The following is a 24123-nucleotide window of genomic DNA, read 5'->3' on the forward strand; positions in this document are numbered from 1 at the left end:
AAACGTTATATGCTTCACATTAAGATGCCACTGCGCTACCGTTGATCAAGTTGGTTGATCAGTGATCATCAGAAAACGAATCTAAGTGGATGGGTGAAACATCTGCATGTGCGATACGTGGTGTCCCCAAACACTGCTTATTTGCGTAGTTGCAAATAATTTATATTGATGCAAAATTATAATAATGTAAATAATTTGAATGTAAATTTTGATTTATTTTTGTTTTATATTTTACCTTACTTTGTTCGATTGTAAGTAAAATAAGACTTAACATCCTTTTCATTCTCATACATTTCGACTAATGCAAATAAGATTTCACTGCAACCAAACACATCCAAAAGGTTTATCACACATAGACACACACAAAAAAAATAAAAGTTGTGAGATGTCAGCTGTGATGATATTAAATGACATACGACACTCAACTTAAATTTTAATTAACGTCAGGTCCTCAACTATACCCAGGTTCCCTTTTTCTATTTCTACACCCTCTCTCTCTCTCTCTCTCTCCTCGCCCCATGGCCCCCATCCCCATCACCAACAACAAATGAAACGAGGCACTCCTCCTTCCCACGCTGTCACTGTTAAGCTGTGCCATTCTGCGTTTCCTGCGTACCCGCCAGCGCCATTACCGTTCCCGGGTCTCTGCGCAATGAGGAATTCTTCTCCTCAGCTTCTCCAATTCTTCTTCTCCTTCTCTGCTTTGCTTTGCTTCGCTTCTCTTCCTTCTCTTCCTTCTCTCTCCTTCTCTCTCCTTGACGCTGAGTTGGCTCGCTCCGGGGACAGCAATTCCAATGAATCCAATGCTTCACGCTCGAGATCCAGAGAAGACAGCTTCGCTGGTATGATCGATCGGGCACTAGAGAAGGAATTCACCGAAAATGAGCAGACCGAAGGTTTGCTGGATCTACGCTCCTCCGCTCTTTCTTCTTTTCTGTTTTTACTTATGTATTTTAATTCGTTCCCTGTGGAGAATGAACTAGGGTTTTTGTTAGGGCTTTTCTCTGTTTGATATCAGTGTCGGGTTTCGTGTTAGTGCGAATAGGAAAGATTGTGAAGTTCGTCCTTGTGGATCAGCTGTATGTGGTTTTTGATGTCCCGGAGGACAAATGTGAGCATGATCCCATGCTGATTTTTCTTCCTTTCTCAATTTTGTTTTAACTCATTTCCAGGAAAAAGTGATTTTCAGCCATATAGGCTCTTTTTTGTCTGCGCCTTAGAACCGAATTTCTTGTCAAAGCATCAGCGTTTTTCCTAACTTGCGTACATTAGTCCAGCGTTCTCTCAATGACTTGAAATATTAATTGCAATTTCCTGATAGTTATTTCTTTCTGATCCTTTTGAACAATTTTGGAGACAGATAAGTATGCTTGTCTACTAAAATAACTAACGGGGAAGATTTTCCAGTTTAATACAATAATTTGTTTTCTGGAGTTTTCGTTTGTGATAGCTATTACAATTTACAATTTAGTATATTAGGTTTTCACGGTTTCTGCTGGTATAACATGGCTTCCACTTTATTTGGATTTGCTTTAGTTTGATAGGGTCAGCAAAATAGCACCCTGAAAGCAAACACGACATATGGATCTTCACCAGTGCATGTCCCTCAATCTAGAGATTGAAGTTTTTAACGAATTTTTCTTTTTCATTTGCCTCTTTATTTAAAGAGTCGGTGCTTGAGGTACACTGACGTGATTTCCTTATGCAGAAGCCGATGCTGGTAGCTTCAACAACAGTGTTGCAGGACAACAGGTGGGTTACCATGTTCAATGTAAATTGTTCTTTACTCTTTATGGATGATATCAGGTTAAACAGAAAACTTTCTGGTTATTCTGATTAATCTATATGATCTTATGGATGCCTAGACACATTGCAACTTTTTAAGGATTTAGTTGACCGTTGTCCATTTACTTTGTTGTGCTTCACGCACTTGCACAGAACATTTCTTTGGACTACGATCTAATTTTGGGTATGTGACTATAGCTCTAGCTTCCTAGGTGACATCTAATTTCAACTTGAGCTGTTCACCTGATATCATTCTATACAAAGTACAAACTGACTGACAACATGGTCCTCGTGCACTATAATTACTCTCTTGTTATGATATATATTTTTGAATTTGTATTGGGTTGGGCAGGAAAATTTTCCAATCTGACCTGAAGTTTGTGTTGTTCAGTTTGGTTAGAAAGCCAGGTTGCACCCTTCATGAACATCCCAAGCCAAAAACAAAAGCAAAATAATGAGTTATTTTTAGATTCAGAATTGCATATCTGCATATGGAAAAGGATTTCTTAATCAAGTCGAAAAATGGAAGTTTGATATATTACCCCACTTATTTTACACCATGGGAGATTCCTGAATTGTGCTGACTCCATTGAACAACCCAACCATCAAAAATACAGTCAGACAGATGTGTGTCTCAATGTCCAAATACACATTCCAAAATTCCTTTTTTTTTTTTTTGATTAAGAAGCCAAAGCAAGTAAGCAAACCAATTAGTACTATCCATATTCTTTTGAACTCCTTCATTCCTTTATCCCAAGATATGTTTAAGGAAACAGTTACAAATAAAAAATTGTGTTTGATAAATAAATGTTTAAAGATAATGCTCTACATATTGTGATGAAGTGTCAAGTCTTAACTAAGTTGGATTTGGATTAAATCATCAGTCGTACTGTTATGCATCTTCATTCTTCTTAATACAAGACATCTTTCATAAAAAAGGAAAAAAAGAGATCCTCCTTCCTCTTCTTCCTCCTCACCTCTTCCTCTTAAGGTCCATGCCTTTTGTGCTTGGGAGGCTTATGCCTCTTACATTCTGAACTACACCTCAGCCCTCCAGGCAGAGAAACGCCTTGTGTCATGCCTCCACGTTTTAAAACATTGGTTTTCACCTCCCATGAGTATAATATGCAAGAAGTATTTGGAGGCCCATTACCCTTCTGTTTAAGTTGTCCATGGTGAGGCACATCTTCAGTACTACACTCCATTGGTAAGAAAGCCACTTTAAAGGAAGCTTCCAACTGCCAAAATTTTTATTAGGAAACAGTCCCTGCCTTCATGGTTTACTTTTTTATTGATAACAATCATAAAAGCTTTGTTAACTTGGTAAAAGAATAAATTACAAATTACAGAATTATGCCAAGCACCACATTGTAGGTCGGCAGAAGCTTCCTACTCCACCCTATATATTCATAGAAATTAGAAAGGACACCCACCACAAATCATTCCCCAATACAATTCTCCTCAATTGACTCCTTATCTTGTCAAGGTCTCTGCCATATTATTGGCTGATCAATAGACCCATGAAGGAATTATATTTAGTTTAATGGCTACCATTCCGATTTCCTCAATAAGTACATATATTTCCAATTCCCAAGATGTTGTTCATAAGCCAGCCAACCATGCACTACCTTAGAATCTCCTTTCACCAATCACCACCACATTCTTATATTGAAGACAGCTAATAGTTCTGCCCTTGTTGAGTTCCATATCCAATATGTCTAGAAAAGATTGCTATTATATCTCCATTGCAACTTCTGAATACTCTGTCAATCTCTGAAGGTTCAGGATTTCCCAGACTATGCCACTGAGATTCATCTAGATCAAATTTCCCAGACTGCTTTCGTAGTTGAGCTTTCTGAAGGTCTCAGATCCAATCATCCTCCTGGTCTTGACAAAGATACTGGTTGTTACAGCAACCCAAATAGTTCTTCCAACTATTCTAATTTTCAATTGTTCATGTTTCTATGAAAGAGATGATTCTTGTTTATTACACCTGCAGGTGCACCTATTCTAATTTTCAATTGTTCATGTTTCTATGAAAGAGACAATTCTTGTTTATTACACCTGCAGGTGAGTGAAAGCAACCTTTTACTTAAGCATCTATGCTATCAGCCACCAAATAGAGATCAGGAAAAACCTCCATAAGTGGGCTATGTGCAGACCACAGGGCACAGGTTCCTTAAAAAACTGATCCTCTAGCCATTTCCCACTTTCCTTTTAGTCCCCTTAATAAACTGAGGAAAAGCTTCACTTATACCTTGCCATTCCAAGCAGTCATAGGATAGTCTACCTCCCCTGTTATAATTTTTTATCAATAGTACTGTTGGTTATAATTCAAACCATATTAAGCTTCAAATTCAATAATTGATTTCACAAGCTAGCGTTTTTCTTCAGGGATCTCCAAAACCATTTCCCTAATAGAGAAACACTGACAGTTTCAAATGTCTGATTCCCAAACACCCACTCCTTTTGGGAGAGCAAACTCTATTCCTATCCACCACATCGATCTTCAATTTTTTTGATAAGTAAAAGATTCTTTAAAAATTCATTCAATCAGAAAAAAAAATCAACTGTTACAAGCTTCCCCAATGGAGGCACGAGATGCAGCCTCACTCATAAAGAAAAGACGTCACAAAAATTACGACTGAGACTAAAACAATTGGTCCCTAGTTACCCCTTGCTTAGCTAATGAATCAGCTATAGTATTTGCCTCCCTTCCCACCCATTGTATAATTAAGCTCATCTGTGCCACTGAATCCGGGTCTTGTAACCAGCCCGCCACCACCTTGGAATCCCCTTCAATCACCTGGTTTTCCAAGTTCATCCCTTTTGCAATCTGAACACCTTGTAGGACTGCAAACAGTTCAGCCCTTATAGAGTCTCCATTCCCCACTGGTTCCGAAAAAAGTGCTATCAGATTTCCTTCCCTATCTCTTATGACTCCTCCAATTCCAGACGGACCTGGATTGCCTTGGCTACTTCCATCAAAATTTAATTTCAAAAAACCTTCACTGGGAGGTGCCCATAACAACCTTGTTTTTGTCTTTTGTACTAAACTAGAAGCCACTGATAACATGTTCCTCCAAATATCATCGAAGGAGAACTGTCTAAAGAGATCCCAAGTTAGTAGTTTCTTGTTTGCTTCTTTGCTTCTCTTGGAAGATCCTAGCATTTCTTTCCTCCCATAGGGTCCAAATAATTGCTTCTCTGGTGCATCTCCACATTATTCTTCCCCTTCTTTTTGGCCACACGAAGCTAGCTGGATCAAACAAGATTCACCATCCGGTTTACATAGAGTGCACCAGTGCGGGGAAGTACACAGAAACAGACTCTTCTTCTCTAAGTAATCCAGAGTGTTAACTTTCCCATAAACCACTTCCCAACAAAAATCCTTAATTTTTGGAGGAATCGGTTGACACCAAACTTCCTTAGAAGGAAAGGAAAGATGGATAGGGGACCGACAAAGAGCACTAAAAAAAGAGGCACAAGAAAAGAAACCTTTAGGACTTGGACACCAAACCCTTCTGCCCGGTTTTGGAGGCTCTAAGAAGACTCTTTCAAGAAGCAACAACTCTGACAAAGAGGTGACTTCTTCATCCCTCAATCCCCTTCCAAACCCAAAGTCCCAATTATGACCCAGAGGAAAAATAGGAGGTGCTAGAAAAAAAGAGATGCTCTCATTTTTATACAAGGAGATGGAATACAAAGAAGGAAACAAAGTCCTCTAGAGGCTGGCCCCCCAACCAGATGTCTTCCCAGAAGTGAATTAAGTTACCTGATCAAACATCATACCTGATAAACCTTAGGAAATGAGGAAGAATGCTGTTTCCTAGGTGCTACCAAAGTATCCCGAAGTGATACACTACCATCCCAACCACTCTCCAATCTCCCATGGATACTGTTCACCACCTCATGCCATAATCTATCCCCCTTTAAAGGCCATCTCCATAACCACTTCCCTAATAGAGCCATATTCTTCTTTCTCACATTCCCAATTCCTAAGCCACCCTCTTTCTTGCTTTTAGACACAATTTCCCATTTAACTAGGTGATCTTTTTTAGACTATCCCGGTTCCCAAAGAAAATCCCTCATGATTTTCTAACTTCTTCGCTTCCCTTGCTGGAATCCTAAACACAGAGAGGAATTTGATTGGTAGGTTAGCCAAAGTTGATCTTATTAGAGTGATCCTACGTCCTAGCTAAATATAGTTCCTTTTCCAAGCCGCCAATCTCTTCCCACATCTTTCTACATTTGGGTTCCAGAACTTACTTTCCTTAGGGTTGGCGCTTAAAGGCACCTAAATAAGTCAACGGCCACTGGGTGATGGGATACTCTAAGCAATCTGTTACCAAGTTTAAATCATCATCCGCTAGGTTAATCCCTACTATGCCAAGGTTTAAAATGTCAATGTTGATGGAAATGTCGCTTACCTAAATATAGGACAAATGTTGGAAATGTCGGATGGAAATATTGTAAAAATTATAGACATTGTGTAAATATTGTGAAATATTTGGAAATATGCAATGATATTTAGTAAAACGATAAAAGAAACATTAATGCACCTTTATAGACTATTATCTTCCATGATGCACATGTTTTTGTTCTAATAAATAATTAGAATATTTTTGATCGGTTAATAAATAATTAGAATTAAATCATATAAACAATATAAACCATTTATCATTTTTATTATTAAGAAAATTATTTTATTTTATTGTAATAAGTAATTAGTTTAAGTAATACTTTTATTATTATATAAAAACATCCCACTATTTTTTGTTTTTTATGAATATTTTATCTCAAATACTAACTTTCTTATTATTATTTCATTTTTTATTACTTTTATAATGAGGGTCTACAATATAACCATATAAACTATTTATTAAACCATATAAATTAGATAAACCAGTTAATGTTTTATTATTTATAAAAATATTTTATTATTTATAAAAATATTTTATTCATGCATTTTATTTTATTTTAATAAGTAGTTATTTTAATCATTTGTGTTTATGAATATTTTATATTTTATCTTAAATATTAATTTTCTTATTATTTATTCTTTTTTTTTGGCTTTTATAATGAGGGTCTACAATATTACCATAGACCTTCATACACTTGTAATAAAACTAAAAGAATATATTAAAGATTCTTTTTATAAGTTTTCTATTAGGAGGTCTATAGTATTACAACAGACCCTATTGCACTGCAACATACTTGTGGTTATGTTTTGAAGATACCATTTAAAGGCATGCTTTTGTGATGGTCTATAGACCATCGTGTATTGTAGCATGTCTTTTATAACATAAACTTCAACATTAGGCTTTTTGGTTCATTGGTCATTTGAACCCTCAACCTGAAATTTCAAAGACTCCGCAAAGACACAAAGACATAGTGCGGTTGTGCGAGGATTTTAGGAATTCGCAGATGAAGACACAAAAATAGAAGAGGAAGATGAAGACAAGCATTCTCTTCATCCTCAACTCCACATCTTCTTCTTCTTTTGTTTTTTCCTTTTTCCCCTTATTTTTCATGGTTATTCACTATGAGAGGGAAATAGGGATAGTATTGCATACCTGAATCGAGATGAGACTTGAGAGTGAGACAAGAGCAATTTCCTTAGAGTTTTAGATGTCCAGTGTCCTGCATCTTCTTCCAAGAAGGTATTTGAGTGCAAGACTGAGGGTAGAAGCCACTTTTGTGCCTATTTGAGCCTGAAGTTGTAGTTCTTCTAGCTTCAGGTAAGTAAACTGAAAACTTCTTTTTTTTTTTTCATTAAATCTCTCTTTTTTTCTTTTTGTTTGTGATGAAACTTGATTGTCTTCACTTCGATGTTGTCGACATTTGGAAGAAATATTATACTTTTTTTTTTGTTTTTTAAATGACATAAGCAATATTTACCGAAATGGTCGAAATATTGACCAACATTTGTATTTTTTTAATTCAAGTGAGAGTTCATGTCGGTAGGTCTCAACATCGACATGTTGGGCAACATTACCGAAGTGTCGTGACATTTTAAACCATGTGCTACGGAACACTTACCTAAGTTGATTTTCAGGTTTGAGATCCCTTCAAACTTCTTGATCGATTCTTTTAATCCCCTCACCCTCTTAATATCATTGGAGGTGAGTAATTGGAACACTATTTCTGCCCACTCTCCAACCCCTAATCTCATGTTCCCTATCAGCTTTAGAGAGGAGTCTACTAAACACATTGGCCACTAAAGTAAAAAGGAAGGGTGAGAGAGGATCCCCTTAATTGGTCCTCTACAAACTGGGAAGAAATCTTTGACCACTTCATTAACAATGATAGAGAAGTGAGAAGACCGAATAGAATAAAACACCCAATGACACCATCTCTCCCCAAACCCACACTAATGCAACACCTCTAATAAGAAATTCCAGTCCACCAGATCATAAGCTTTTTCTAGGTCCAATTTGCACACAAAACCTTCCTTTCCCAAATTTCTTCAATTCCTCTTAACATTCATTGGCTATTAGGATTTGGTCGATTATTTGTTTCCCTTGAATAAAAGCTCCTTGAAATTGACTTGTGAGAGACGGTAGTACCACTTTAATCCTCAAAGAGAAGACCTTAGCAATTATTTTATAGATATTGTTCACCAAACTAATGGGTCAGAAATCCTTGGGTTGGCTTGCATCAGGTTATTTTGGAATTAGGGAAAAAAAGTTGCATTAACTCCAGGACTAACAATATGTGTGTAGAGAACATTGATGTGGGCCCCACAATTGTGGTTCCACTCTGTCCGTAGGGTAGAATGTATCTAGTCACAGCTGTGGTCAATTTGTTATTCTGTTATTCCTAGTTTCAGTTTTATATTGTTTGTTATGTGTTAGCAGTTATGATGTAAACATCAAGGGCAGATATGTCCTTTCATGTAACTAGCATAACATATATATATATATTAAATTAAAGTGGCTGCGACAGAAGATTGACATTATGTTCTTCTCGAAATCTGTGTTTTACTGCTCTTTCACCACTCTTTCTTCTACTTCTTCTTCACTTTCTCTTCTCATCGAACCTAGAATTTCTTAGTGGTCAAGACTGATAGCAGTCTTGAACACCTACATGGTATCAGAGCCAAGTTAGGGTTTCTCATGTGAGCCTAATACCAGCCGACCACATGAGAATCTCCTAGGGTTGGAAGCTGAAAAGGAGGAGTTCGTAGACTGATTCTTGGAGATCGCCAGAGGTGCTGGCAGCTATTGGAAACTTGCTAGGGTTGCAGAGTGTTGGTGGTCAGGAAGGATCAGAGAAGACTAGGGTTTGGGTAACCCTAGAAGGCAGCGAACAAATTTTCCTTGTAAGTTGTTTACTTTCTAAGAGAAGTTCTATCAGAGAAGATAGGTTGGACCTATCTGGAGGGGAAGGCTGAACCATTCTAGTTCTTTCTCTCTTTGATTCACTAGGGTTTTACAACAAACCCTAGACCGAACTGTCTCAACTGTGTTTCTATCAACTCTAGGGTTTGAAAGTGATCTGTGACAAGTCCTAGTGTTTGACTGAACCCTGTGATCTACCTAGAGCTACTCTTAAGTTTATTGGTAGGTCCGATCAGATTCTAGGGTTTCTTATTAACCCTAATGCAAGCCTCTCTATACAATTCTGTTTGGATTGTGCAACTGAATTGCTTACTGTAAGGATTGATTAAAACCCTAACTTTCCCAAGCATATCATTTTTTTTAAAGCTGTTCTTAGAGTCCTACGGGGTTAGAGATCTACGGACAACTACTACTGTGTTGGCTAGGTTGTTCCAGATCAGAATTATCTAAGTTTTGTGCACATACACTGAGAATACAGATCAGACCTATATTGTTTTGATTGTGATTGGTAGTTCAAGTGCTGTTTTTGAGACTTGATAGAAATGGAGTCTAAAAATCAGGCAGAAGGCAGCCTTGGGAACATCAGTTATGGTAGTATTTCTAAGATGGGTGGTCAGATTACGACCGTAAAGTTTGATAGATCAAATTGTTTGGAATGGGCCCAATCAGTCATGATGACTATTGGTGGAAGAGGTAAATTAGGGTACCTCTTGGGAGATATGAAAGAACCTCCCAAGGGAGATCTGACATATACCAAGTGGATGCTAGAAAACTACTTGGTTATGACATGGCTGTGTAATTCTATGCAGCCTCATATTAGTCGGAATTATTTGTGGGCAAAGACAACTAAGGAGATATGGGATGTTATGAAAGAAACTTACTCCCAACCCCTTAATGTTGTCAGAGCATATGGATTGAAATGTGAAGTGAATACCCTTAAACAAGGAGAGAAACCGGTGTCGGTCTACTTTTCTACCTTGAAGTCCCTGTGGCATGAGATTGATCACTTGGAGACTCTTGAGTGGGAGAATCTCAAAGATGCTCAGACCCATAGAAAGCACATCGAGACAAACAGAGTGTTTGAGTTTTTGGCAGGACTGAACTCAGAATATGATATTGTAAGGCAACAGATTTTGACTAGAGACAGTGTGACTCTCTCTCAGGCTTACTCATTTGTACACAGTGAAGAGACCAGAAGAAGGTTATGATGCAACCTCACCCACCCACACCAGCCTTTGTAGCGGTTACACCCAGATCAGGGGGTGATTCAGAGAAGGACAGGAGGAAGGAAGACAAAAGGATGTAGTATGTGAACATTGTAAGGAGCCCAAACATACAAAAGAGACATGTTGGAAACTGCATCCTCACTTGGTTCCTGCGAAGTTGAGAAACAAGAAGGGAACTGCTCATGTAGCAATGAACACTGATTCAACATCCTCATCTGGCACAAAAGGAACATCTTTGGAGACCTTAGCTGTAGTTCAGGCTGCCCTAATACAACTAGAAAAGGAAGTTGGAAATTCAGCTTAGCCACCATAGCCTCCATCAGCCCCTGCCACATTTGCCTTCGCCCATTCCGGTAATCGAGCTTCAGCCTATCTTGCCTCAGCTCCAGGTACTACTGAACCTTGTTGGGTAATAGACTCAGGTGCATTTGATCACATGACTAGCTTGCCTTCATTGTTTACCACTTACCATTTGTCTTCTGGTAGGGATAAGGTATCTATTGTTGATGGCTCCCTGGTTCCTATTTCTGGGAAGGGTGACATCAAGCTTTCAGATACTATCTCCCTGTCAACTGTTTTGCATGTTCCTAAGCTTGATACTAACTTTCTTTCAGTCAGTAGTATTACCAAGCATATGAACTGCTCAGTAACCTTCTTCCCTGACCAATGTGTTTTTCAGGACTTGGAGATGCAGAAGGTGATTGGGACTGGCCGTGAGACGAATGGGATCTATCTACTCGGGGAACAGTTTCGTCAGGGAGAGTCAGTTGAGAAGTTGTCTTTTGTTTCTCAGAATGTGAGTTCGGTTATGCTTTGGCATAACCGATTAGGTCATTTGTCTTTTCGATCTTTGCAGAGTCTGTTTCCTACTTTATTTGAGTCTATTGAGTTGTCTCAGTTACAATGTGAAAGTTGTGAGTTTGCTAAGCGTTGTAGAAAGCCTTATTTATTGAGTAATAAAAGGAGTGATAATTCTTTTGATATTGTGCATACTGACGTTTGGGGGCCTTATCATATCCCTTCCATGGGTGGGAACAGATATTTTTTGTTATTTGTTAATAACCGTACCCGTTTTTCTTGGGTTTATCTCATGCGTTCACGAGATGAGGTACCTTCCCTGACCCAAAATTTTCACCAAATGATCCTAACCTAGTTTGATGCCAAGATCAAAGTTCTCAGATCTGATAACACAAAGGAATACTTTGCTAAATCATTGACTTCTTATCTTCTTCATCATGGGGTTATCCACCAGAGCTCTTGCCCTCATACACCTTAGCAGAATGGAGTGGCCGAAAGGAAGAATAGGCACATTTTGGAAGTGGCTAGAAGCCTCATGTTTACTTCCAATGTTCCTATTCGCTTCTGGGGTGATGCTATCCTCACGGCGGTATACCTTATTAATCGGGTTCCTTCCAGGGTCCTTGATATGCGATCTCCTTTTTCCCTTCTACACCCACGTGAGGACTTGTTTTCTATTCACCTTAAGACATTCGGTTGTACTTGCTTTGTTTAGCTTCTCGGACCTCATCACTCCAAGTTCGAACCCAAAGCCTCCAAATGCATCTTCCTTGGTTATGCACAAACTCAAAAGGGTTATTGCTGTTATGATCCTGTCTCCGGGAGGAAGTTTGTCTCCATGGATGTCACTTTCTTTGAGGGGACACCCTATTATCCTCGGGTTTCCCCTCAGGGGGAGAGCAGTGAGAGTGGGGTAGTTCCTTTACCTATTCCAGTGGGTGATGAGAGCTGCAATGGTGAGGGTAGTCAGAGGGTTCAGGAGTTGAGGGAGAGCTGCAATGGTGAGGGTGGTCAGAGGGATCGGGAGTTGAGGTTTATCACAGGCGGTGCAGGCAGGTTGATCCTGATCATCAGCAGTCCAAGTCAGCTCCAATCTGATCTGCAGCTCCAGGTCCAGATACCACAGTCCCAGAGCCCACAGAGACTTCTCGACCTTCCAATTGCAGTCCGAAAAGGGAAACGACATTGTACCACATCCACAGCCCACTGTATTTCCCACTTTTTATCCTATGATCGTCTATCTCCTACTTACAGGTCCTACCTTAGCTCCATTTCCAATGTCTCTATTCCAAGAACAGTGCAAGAAGCCCTATCCGTCCCTGAATGGAAAGATGCAATGCAAGTTGAGATGGATGCCCTGTTGAAAAACAACACCTGGGAGGTAGTTGATTTGCCCAAAGGAAAGAAACCAGTTGGATGCAGATGGGTATTTATAGTGAAGCATAATGCAGATGGATCTATTGAGAGGTATAAAGCTCGGTTAGTTGCAAGAGGGTTTACACAGGCTTATGGTATAGATTACTTGGAGACCTTTGCACCGGTAGCCAAGATGACTATTATTCGAGTCCTATTGTCCCTTGCAGCAAGTCACACTTGGCCTTTATACCAAATGGACGTGAAAAATGCCTTTTTGAATGGAGATATGTAGGAAGAAGTTTACATGCGTTTGCCTCCTGGATTCTATGATGCAGAAATAGGTAAGAAGGTCTGCCGGCTCAACAAGGCTTTGTATGGTTTGAAACAGTCACCTAGGGTCTGGTTCGATAGATTCATACTAGCTCTTGTGAAGTTTGGTTATGTACAGGCCCAATCAGATCATACCCTATTCTTCAAGAGGGTGGAGTCCTCTTTAACACTACTGGCAGTATATGTTGATGATATTGTGGTCACATGGAGTGATAGCCATGAGATTGAGTCTCGTAAACAGCTTCTTCATCAAGAATTTGAGGTGAAGGACCTTGGTGTACGGTATTTTTTGGGTATTGAGGTTGCTAGATCCAAACAGGGGATCTTTATTTCTCAGAGGAAATATGTCCTATACCTGTTGGCAGAGACTGGAAAGTTAGGTGTCAATCCTGCAGATACATCAATTGAACAGAACCACAGGATTAGTGCCGAGAGTGGGGAGCTTCTTGAATACAAAGTTATGTTCCAACAATTGGTAGGAAAGCTCCTATATCTCTGCCTCACTTGGCCAGATATTACTTATGCTGTTAGTGTTGTCAGCCAGTACATGCATTCTCCTAGAACCACACATCTTCTTGTGGCAGAAAGAATCTTATCCTACTTGAAGAGATGCCCAGGTAGGGGTATACTATTCAAGAACAACAATCACATGAAGGTGGAGGTCTATACGGATGTTGATTGGGCTGGGAGTGTTGATGACAGAAGGTCTATTTCAGGATATTGTGCCCTTGTGGGAGGAAAGCTTGTCTCCTGGAGAAGTAAGAAACGAAGTGTTGTTTCTCGGCCGAGCGCTGAAGCAGAATACAGGTCCATGGCCAACGAAGTGGTTGAAATTCTATGGCTAAGATCTCTACTTGAGGAGTTGAGGATTGAGTATGAGAAGCCCCTGATGCTGTACTATGATAATCAAGCCGCCATTAATATAGCACATAATCCAGTACAGCATGACAGAACCAAACACATTGAAGTTGACCGCCACTTTGTACGAGAGAGGGTCTCATCTCAAGAAGTATGCCTTCCTTACATCATATCCAGTATGCAACTAGCAGACATCCTCACTAAAGCCGTATCAAGAAAGAAGCTAGAAGCGGATCTATCTAAGTTGGGAATGATGAACATATACTCCCAACTTGAGGGGGAGTGTAGAGAACATTGATGTGGGCCGACAGCTGTGGTCCCACTCTGTCCGTAGGGTAGAATGTATCTAGTCACAACTGTGGTCAATTTGTTATTCTGTTATTCCTAGTTTCAGTTTTATATTGTTTGTTATGCGTTAGCAGTTATGATGTAAACATCAAGGGCAGATATGTCCTTTCATGTAACTAGCATAACATATATATATTAAATTAAAGTGGCGGCGTTAGAAGATTGACATTCTGTTCTTCTCCTCGAAATCTGTGTTCTACTGCTCTTTCACCACTCTTTCTTCTACTTCTTCCTCACTTTCTCTTCTCATTGAACCTGAAATTTCTTAGTGGTCAAGACTGATAGCAGTCTTGAACACCTACAATGTGTATTCGAGAATTCTTTGAAGACTTCATCTTTCACCACTTCCCAACAGTCCTGATAAAAAGCCATTGTAAAACCATCCGGACTTGGTGCTTGAGATCTATCCATAGAAAAAACTGCCTTTTTTATTTCTTCTTCCTCAAAATCCCTTTCTAGCCACCTTGCTGCCTCCTCTTCTAATAAAGGCCACTCTAACCCTTCTAAGTTAAATCTTTCTCCCAATGGCATTCTATACAAGGATATGAAATGGTCCACAAAGATCCTGTCTATCTCATCCTGGTTAGAGGTCACTTCTCCATTTACTTCCAGCCTAGCCACAAAATTGTTGCACCTTTTTCTGTTGGCCATCGCATGAAAAAATCTTGTGTTCCCATCCCCTTGATCCATTTATGTCTTGACTTTTGTCTCCAGCAGATTTCCTCCCTATTGATGACTTCTTCCAATTCCTTTTTCAACTTTCCTCTCAGCTCCCTATCTTCCATAGTAAGGTTTCTCTCCCTCTCCATTTCATCCACTTCTTCAATCTTAGAGATTGGGGTCAATTTCCTTTCTTCTATCCTTCAAAATGTTCCCTATTCCACTCCTTTATTTTAGATCTCAATCTTTGCAATTTTTTGTGGAATTTTATTCCCTCCCATCTTACCCCCCTTCGATCCTCCTTCCACCATTCCTCCACTCTGAGAACAGATTCTGGATGTGGCAGCCACATATTTTAATTCTAAAGGGTGAAGGACCATGCAAGAAAGATTCTGAACCTAATCTAATGGGGTGGTGGTCTGAGGTGACTCTAGGCAAAGCTCTAGAAATCATACTTTCCCAGTGATCTTCCCATCCTCTGTTGAAAACAAACCTACCCAGTTTTGAACACAATGGATTTTCCATTCTTCCTACATGGATCTTCAATTCTCCCTTCCAACCTTTTCATAACAAAAAATCACTCATGTATTTCTCCATTTCATCCGCTTCCTTGGCAGAATGTGAAAGAGATAAATAATCAGTAAGCAAGAAAGGACTTATTTCTGCAAGGTAACTTTACCTCTTTTGGGGTTTGTACATGTGTCCATCCATATACATATACAAAAGAGCCAACCTACCATTGAGATAGCTTTAGGTTTCTGGAGTAAGTACTTGAGGTCTTAAAAAACCAGTCTGATGCTTTTTGTTTGGATTGAATCTGACTTAAGTTGCACCTTATACCCTAGTAAATATTGGTTGCCGATTTGCAATGCCAACTTTGTCTTGGATTGATTCTCAATTTTAACCATGCGTCAGTTGTTGACTTGTTTTTCAAAAGTGTCTTCTTTTTTCGTTTATCAGTCAAGACAAATTCTGTTAAGAATTATGAATTATATATGTTTATCTGAAAATTGAAACTGATATGAATTTCAAGAATGTTTACTATGTTGCAGGAGAACATACCATGTTAAGTGATTGTGCTATCTTTCTCTTCATACTTGGTTTGATGGAATAATGGAACTTGTCATAATTCTTCTGCTGAATATATAATTTTTTTGTTTTTTTGTTCATCAGGCTGTTCTGGAAACTGTAGCTAGAGTCAAGCCCAAGAAAAATGACACCAAGGAGGAGAAGTATGCTCTATAATGTGAATAAATAAATAAATGATTTTCATAATTGGTGTTTCATTGGATATTTTTCTTTATTGGCACAAGGGGAATTTAGATCCCTTTGAAACTTAAGCTTTATTATCTGAAATTTGAATTCTACTGACCTCTTTGCGTCTTTTATTATAGGTCATTTCAACTTCATGATGTATTCAATTTGGATAATGAGAATCGGGCAGATGATATGCCAACACTAATTGATCGTCGGGTATATTTTGCATGTAAAACTATGACGTTTTAGTTTGATACTTTGTACCTGGACTACTTTGTTGGTAACATGTCCTGATGTAATTAAAAATGGGAATTCTTAACAAGTTTGTACAAAAAATGGGAATTCTTAACAAGTTTGTACATAAATACTTCTTTACTTGTATCTTATAAAAGTTCAACAATTACCAATCAGAAAAACATAGCCCAATGCAACTGCTTGAACTGCTTTTTCAGGACAATGTCTTCATTATATCCAATCCGAAATCCAAATATCCTGTGCTACAACTGGACTTGAGGTAACCTTAATTATTTCTTTGTTACAATTAAATTTGTAACTAATGTCAATCTGTGCTTTACTAAACTGTTGAGCTTACATTCTTTGAAGGTTTATATCAGATCTGGTAGTTGTTATTGTTTCTGCTACTTGTGGTGGAATGGCCTTCGCTTGTGCTGGACAACCGGTCAGAACACCATCTCTGCTCTATGCTTTGTTCAAATGAACTGTTCTTATGTCTGCATGCCCTAAGTTATTGTGGCACCGACATCCATCTTCCCTCAAATTTTCTATGAAAATTACTATAATGTACTTATAGAAGTGCATTTCATCCATTTTGAATTTCTTGCAGGTTATTACTGGATATTTGCTAGCAGGATCTGTTATTGGACCTGGAGGGTTGAGTTTTGTTAGTGAACTGGTGCAAGTAAGTTGGTCTTATTTTGTGATATGTTTTTTTATCGGTAACAGTGTAAATTTTATTGATTGTGAAAAAGAATTTTATGGACAATAAGGAAACTCAAATATTAGGCTATCATTCTTTCTATCCCCTTCCTCCATATTTTGCTTTGACTTTTTTACATTCATCTTACATTGGTGATTTTCCAAAACATATGTTCCTTATTGATCCCCTGTTGAGCAAATGAGTGAACCAAGCAGTTTGTGGTCTGTTTAATGATGTAGGAAAGTGTAGATTTATGTAAAAGAAGTTAGACACCCTATTTTGAACACTAAGTAGTTAGACAATATGCTCCCTATTGACCACCTGTCGAGCAAATGAGTGGGGCAAGCAGTTTGTGGTCTGTTTAATGAGTTCTACTTGTAGGAAAGTGTAGATTTATGTAAAAGAAGTTAGGCATCCTTTTTTTTTTAGTAAGAAGTTAGACGACACCCTTGTGTAAGTGTAGACCCAAAAAGGCTTTCCATGTTACACTCCCGGTCCCCACCTTGTATTCGTGGAACAAATTTTAGCCCAAAAGACCTTACCATGTGCTAAAAAGAGGCACTTTCCAAGGGTGAGTTTTATATTAAAGAAGGTAAAACCTTATATGGAAAATATTAGTTGTCTAAATGACCAATACAGAGCGGGGTATTAGGTTAATGTGGATTGGGAGATGAAACATATGGCCAATTCAGAAGGTCCCCTAGTTGGCACTTGGTTTGTATTGGATGGAGCATTAATCCACATGGTAGAGCCATAGAAAAGCTCCCTACTTGATCCAATTAGGAAATTGTTTTTGATAAATAGCACATTTATGTTTTACTGATCATTCACACAAATATAAACATTTTCTTTTGGTTCATGTACACTATATGGCCAATATTAGTTGTCTAAATGACCAATACAGAGTGGGGGGATGCAGGCAGAGAGAGAGAGAGAGATCTACCAATGAAGTCACTTGAAAATTTAACTAGACACATAGCATATTAGTGGGCGAGATACGTCTGTACTTGTGGTGTTTGTTCCACAATGTGATGAGCGTGAACTGACCACCGCACAGATTTTTACTCGTGGTGAATGGCGACAAATCTCAGGGCAGTTTCAATAGAGAACAACAACAACTTGCGAATGGAGAAACTTTGGAAAAGAGTAGCCATAATCGGCCAAAAAACTTTTGACTTGGAGTTAATTTTAGGAGATCAAGAAGACCTTCTTGAGGTAACAAAAAGAAGCAGAGGTTCCTGGACGAGACTAGTTCTCTCTATTGAAGAAGTAAATTGGTGGAGAAACTTTTTCCAAGAGGTACTCCAGAATCAGAAACAAACACTCGAGAAGAAATTTCGAAATGATCAGGGTGGATTCTTAATTCTCCAACTAAAAGAGAATAAATGGGGGATATTCGTTCGATTGAGTAACTGGGAGAAATCTTCCAAGTGGAGAAACATCTGCATCCCAGAAGAATACTCAAGTGAAGGTTGGAAAATCTTTGTAAACCTGCTAAGTGCTTTCGTCCCTAAAACAGAGAACCTCTGTCCTACCTCCCCCATTCTAAACCCTTTTCCCTAGCTTGAGAAAAGAAGTAAGATCATAAAGGCTGGAGGCTGCTCTTTCATCTCAGTGGTACACCAAGACAAACCATTCGGAAACTGGAAGCAAGTGTTCACCTACACCAAACCAGACTCCCTGTCTTGGAGAAGTCGAACTAGGTCTCTCAGCCAACTTTCACGCCTGAGAGATCTTAAAACTCTTCCCATTTGACTCAAATCGAACAGTAGGTTTTGCTCCCTCCGAGGAGTTAGTTCTAAGATGGGCCAGTTTAGAAAACTTTTTGCTGTATGGAAAGCCAATCTTTTTAGAACGATATTCTCCGATGATAAACACCGTTTCAGATTGTCTAAACTTCAATGGCTGGGTAAAAATCTATGGGTTGCCCTTCCACCTCTGGATGGAAGAAAATTTCTCCTTGATTGGAAACCTGTGTGGTGGTCTAGTGGAAATAGACAAAAATGAAGAGCCTTCAAGATTTGAACTCAGCTCGAATAAAAGTGAAGAGCCATGGAGTTCATTTGATCCCTCGAACGGTTCTCCTGCTAGACAGAAATGTCTGATTCTACGTTTCAGTGGAGGTGGAGAAAACGACTGAGTCACTTGCCCCTCAAGCCGAGTCAACTCATCATTCCCTTATTGGGGAAGGATCAAAGGCTCCTGTATAGCCGAAACCCACTTCAGGAAACTGTTGGAAACCAGAAGAGCTACTCAGGACAGGAAGTAACTCCCTTGAGAAGGTAACCTCTGTTACCAAGAAATCCCATTCTCGGTCACTTAAAAAAAAGGAGCCGGAAAAGCAGAGTGGGCCTTGCCACATGCCCAACAACAGTTCAAAATTCAAACAGCTGGATCTCTGTGGATCCGCAAATAGGCATCAAAGAGATGTTCATAGACCTCCCTCCATATCAGACAGGTCCAGCTCATCTCCTTCCTCAGAGATGTACAAATTAGAAGAAACAGAGGATTCAAGCTCCTATGCCTCAAAGGTTGAGATCGATCCAAGGGAAGTAGCCTTTTCAAGAGAGAAAAAGCTCTTTACCGAAAAGGAAGTGTGGGAAAGCATCGAGATGTTTGAACAGATGCACCTGGTCGATTCAGAATACAGAAAAAACTGTGACACAACCAGCCTAGAGGAAGAAAGAGGGAGAGGCTCAACATCCCATTCCAAGCCCCCTTCCACCGTATGTTGTTCTTATACTAGAGCTCCCACCCCCTCTTCTCCTTTGCTGTCTTCTTTTCATTCAAAAAGTGTTTTAAATCTTCCCTATCATGGTTCCATTTTTTCTTCTCAGGTCTGAATGGAGGGCAGTCCCAACCGTATGTCAACCAAAGCTGACAAGCAAAGGCGAACAGTGATTCCCTGCTCCCGGACAGCCATGGAAGGGAAGTTCAACTGGAAGAGGATACTTTAGATATGGCAAGCAAATTGGGATAGGCGGAGAAAAGGAAACCTTTCTAAACCAAGGAACAGAAAAGGGAAGTGGCAGCAACTGGAAAAATGACAGGGAAGAGTGGAAAGAGGAGCTCAAAAGGAGAATTAAAGAGACTCCAATGGGGAGTAACTGACAACAGATCTTCAAGTCTTAGGGCAGATAAGGGAAAAACAGTGAATAGGACTCAATAAAGATCTTAAGCTGGAACGTCAGGGGATTGGGAGGCCAGATTAAAAGAAGTCTGGTAAAAGACACCTTAAGAAGAGAAAGGCCGGACATAGTCATTTTGCAAGAAACTAAGAAAGAAGTGTTTGACAGAAAGTTGATGAGAGCAAATTGGGGAATCAGAGGAAAGAAATGGGCAGTCCTCCAGCTGTAGGCACCTCGGGGGGAATTATATTGGCCTTGAATGAAGAGGAGGTTACAGGCATTGAGATAGATAAAGGAAATTATACAATCTCAGTTATGTTTACCAACAATTCTGATGGGTTTTGTTGGATTCTGACAGGAGAGTATGGACCAAACAACCCCTCGGATAGGCAGAACTTTTGGGAAGAATTGGATTCTTTGCAAGAGCACAATGACACCCCTTGGGCTTTAGGGGGTGATTTCAATGTCACAAGATTCTCCTAAGAAAACTCAAACAGAAGAACAGTGACCAGAAGCATGAGGGAATTCTCCAGATTCATATCCAGACATAACCTTTGTGATCTCCCTCTTCAAAATGGCCAATTTACCTGGTCAAACTTGCAAGAAAATCCAGTAAGGTGCAGAATTGACAGATTTCTGGTTTCTCCATAATGGGCTGAGAAGTTTTCCAGATCTTATTCAAGAAATCAGACCGTGTTGTACTTCAGACCACTGGCCACTAGTCTTGCAGACAGATAAGACTCTGAAAGTAAAATCCCCATTTAGGCTGGAAAAAATGTGGACCTTGCACAAGGACTTTCACAAGAAAGTGACTTTCTGGTGGGAAGAATATTCAGTAGAGGGATGGGCTGGTTTCAGACTCCTACAGAAGTTGAAAGACCTAAAAAGAAAGCTGAAGTCCTGGGGGAAAGAAGAATTCAAATTTTTTATAGAGGAGAAAAGTGCAATTCTCTCAGAGCTCGAGGACCTAAACCAAAAGGAACAAATAGGTAACCTGGATGGAGATGAAAAGAGGAGAAGAGAAGTCCTAAGAAATTCCTGGGAGAATGTTGTTAGAAGGTGTTAACAGCTGTTATTTTTCCTATGTATAGTACCGCAGGGGTACTATTGTACTTTTGCTCCTTTTTTATTTTAGTTGTTGTTGCCCTAGTATATATATTAAAAGGCTGCGCCGCCAGCAGCAATCTTTTGAGCTCTCAGTTCTCTCTTCTCTCTTCTTCTCTCTCTTTTCTCTCTTCTTTCACTCTTCTCTCCTGCATAACATGGTATCAGAGCGGGACTACCAGATCTGAAAGGAGAAGTCGAGCTAACAGTCTTTTTTTTCTTCGCACCAGATTTCCAGATCTGCTGCCCTCATCTGCTGTTCGGCTGATTGAAGATCTCACACATTGAAGTAACCTTTCTCTCTCTCTCTCTCTTACCTTTTTTTTCTGGTCGTGTGCCAGGGTAGAACCTGTACTAGGTCTGCCGATTGGATGTGAGGTGATCAATACCTCTTCTTTCCTTTTTTGTGAGGTCGACTGAGCCCTGTGAAACTGTAGGCCGTGAGGACCTTTTTTATGTGCTGCAACAGTAGCTTTTATGGTGAACTGTGGGTCAGAAAGTGACCAGTACTTCTTGTGTGCTGCAAAAACAGCTTTTATGGTGAACTGAAGGTCAGAATGTGACCAGTACTTGCTGTAACAGTAGTCCTGTTGATGCGTATGTCAAGAGATGACCTGTGTGTACTGTGACAACACTTGTGTTGAACTTGTAAGTCAAGGAATGACCTTTTAGTACTGTAACCGCACCTATAACAACACTTTAAGGCTGTGTACCCCATTTAAGAGTTGCTTTTGAATCTGAAATCATGAGTGGTGAAGATTCTGCTACATCCGGTGTTTCCTCAATGCTGAATGGAATGAGTGGGGGTGTGGACCTATCATTTCCCATGGCTGTTATCCCTCTTGACGGTTTAAATTATTTAGAGTGGTCAAGAGGGATCAAGCTGTACATCACCACAAGGGGAAAGATAGGTTATATTAATTGGAGAATCAAATAACCACATTTTGCGAGTGCTGAATATGACAAATGGAACCAGGAAAACAGCATGGTCATGTCTTGGCTTTTAGTTTCTATGCAATCTCAAATAAGAAGGAATTTCATGTGGGTTGAAACGACAAATGAGATCTGGGAACAAGCCAAATCAAAATATTTGGAACTGCGACACTATGCAAAAATCTATCAACTACAGGCAAAATCATCTACTTGTAAATAGGGGTAGAGGTCTCTATCTGTGTACTACTCAGACTTGACCTCTGCCTGGAAGGAGTTAGATCATTATCAGAGTGTGGACTGAAAGTGTGATGAAGATTCAAAACTGTACAAAAAACTCGTCTCCCAGCAGAGAGTGTTTGCTTTCTTACATGGTTTGAACCCTACACATGAATCTATTGGAGTCCAGATCCTAGGTAGCAAGGATCTTTCATCAGTTCAGGAAGTTTATACTCCTGTGCAATCAGAAGAAAGCAGAAGGAATTTGATGAATAGTTCTGGAGGAGATGCAGTTGTATTGACAGCGAAAGAGAGTGTTATTACCAGTGGGGGAAATACTTCTAGGAAGGGAGATCTTCAAAAAAAGATGGATGACAAAGACAAATTGTGGTGTACTCATTGCCAGAAACCCCGACACACCCGAGACGCATGCTAGGATCTTCATGGAAGCCGAAATGGGCTCAAGATCTGAATAAGAAGCAAGGTTCAAATATGAATAAAAAGTCAAGACAGCAAGGTACAAGAAAACACACTATAGCAAACATGGCTACTCAGGAGAATCAACCCCCCATTCATATTGTGACTCAGACACATTCATCTGAATCTGACCCAAGGGAGGATATTATAAATTCCTTCCGTGACCATTTAGAGCTCTATGGTAGAGCAATTCGTCAGATGGATGCTCCTCCCTCAACTTCATTTGCGTCTACATCAGGTAACTCTGCCACAACTTTCCATGTTGCTTCTCATAACTTTGACACAACCTGGATCATTGATTCAGGAGTGTGAAAACACATGACTGGTACGTCCTCTTACTTTCAAACCTATCACCTTTTTTCTGGAAGATACACGGTGAGACTAGCTGATGGATCATATACTACCATAGCTGGTCAAGGAACCATTTCTCTCCCTCTCGGTCTTACCCTCTCGGATGTTTTACATGTTCTGAAAGTTCCCATTAATTTGTTCTCTGTTAGTAGTATTACTAATTCCTTAAACTGCTCAGTAACCTTTTTCCCTTCTTATTGTGTGATTCAGGATCCGGCCTCGAGGAGGACGATTGGTAGAGGATGTATGGTTGATGGACTTTACATGCTAGAGAATAAGGTTGGTCTTCATGTCACAGAGTCTAAGAGTCAGTCCTATAAGAGTCAAGTTTATTTATGGCATTGTCGCCTTGGTCATTTATCGTTCGAGTCTTTGAAAGTGGTGTTTCCAGAATTGTTTAAGTCAGTGTCTGTTTCAGATTTCTCATGTCAAACTTGTCAATTGAGTAAGCAGTGTAGAACTCATTTTCTTTCAAAAAATAATAAATCCGAATTTTCTTTTCACATTATTCATTCTGATATGTGGGGCCCTGTTACTTTACCATCTAAGAGCGGCTACAAGTATTTTATTATTATTATCAATGATTATTCTAGATATACATGGGTATATCCTATGGAGACCAGGGATGAAGTACCAAAAATTATCCAAGATTTTTAATGGATGGTCTTCACCCAATTTCAAACTGAAATCCAATTTTTTCCAGTCAGATAATGCCAAAGAGTATTTTCATAGTGATCTCATGGAATTTTTTGCGTCACGTGGTTCACTTTATCGTAGCTCTTGTTCCCGAACACCACAATAAAATGGTGTTACCGAAATAAAGAACCATCACCTCCTTGAAGTGGCTCGGGGTTTACTACTCCATATGAATGTCACAAAACGCTTTTGCCTTGAGGCTGTCCTTTGTGCTACCCACCTCATCAACCGTATGCCCTCTCGTTGGTTAGAGTGCAAAGCCCCACATCAGCTTTTCTTTCCTAAGGCCCCCCTCCTTTCCATTCCTCCTCGTGTGTTTG

At 39.5% G+C, this 24123-nt stretch overlaps 1 protein-coding gene across 2 annotated transcripts in view; it reads left to right on the forward strand.

Moving 5' to 3' along the window:
* Nucleotides 1-469: 469 nt before the first annotated feature.
* Nucleotides 470-24123, forward strand: part of LOC148842381 (K(+) efflux antiporter 4-like) — a 55878-nt gene continuing 32224 nt past the window's right edge. For both annotated transcript variants that reach the window (XM_088957756.1, XM_088957757.1), the window contains exons 1-7: nucleotides 470-896; nucleotides 1709-1752; nucleotides 15878-15936; nucleotides 16099-16177; nucleotides 16414-16475; nucleotides 16565-16640; nucleotides 16806-16880. In XM_088957756.1, coding sequence (XP_088813882.1) covers nucleotides 548-896; nucleotides 1709-1752; nucleotides 15878-15936; nucleotides 16099-16177; nucleotides 16414-16475; nucleotides 16565-16640; nucleotides 16806-16880 — 744 coding nt within the window. In that variant the 5' untranslated portion in view covers nucleotides 470-547. The remainder of the gene's footprint in view (nucleotides 897-1708; nucleotides 1753-15877; nucleotides 15937-16098; nucleotides 16178-16413; nucleotides 16476-16564; nucleotides 16641-16805; nucleotides 16881-24123) is intronic.

This window comes from Nelumbo lutea, chromosome 8 (assembly GCF_056320005.1).
Source record: "Nelumbo lutea isolate HS-2025 chromosome 8, American lotus-T2T, whole genome shotgun sequence".
Lineage (NCBI taxonomy): Eukaryota > Viridiplantae > Streptophyta > Magnoliopsida > Proteales > Nelumbonaceae > Nelumbo > Nelumbo lutea.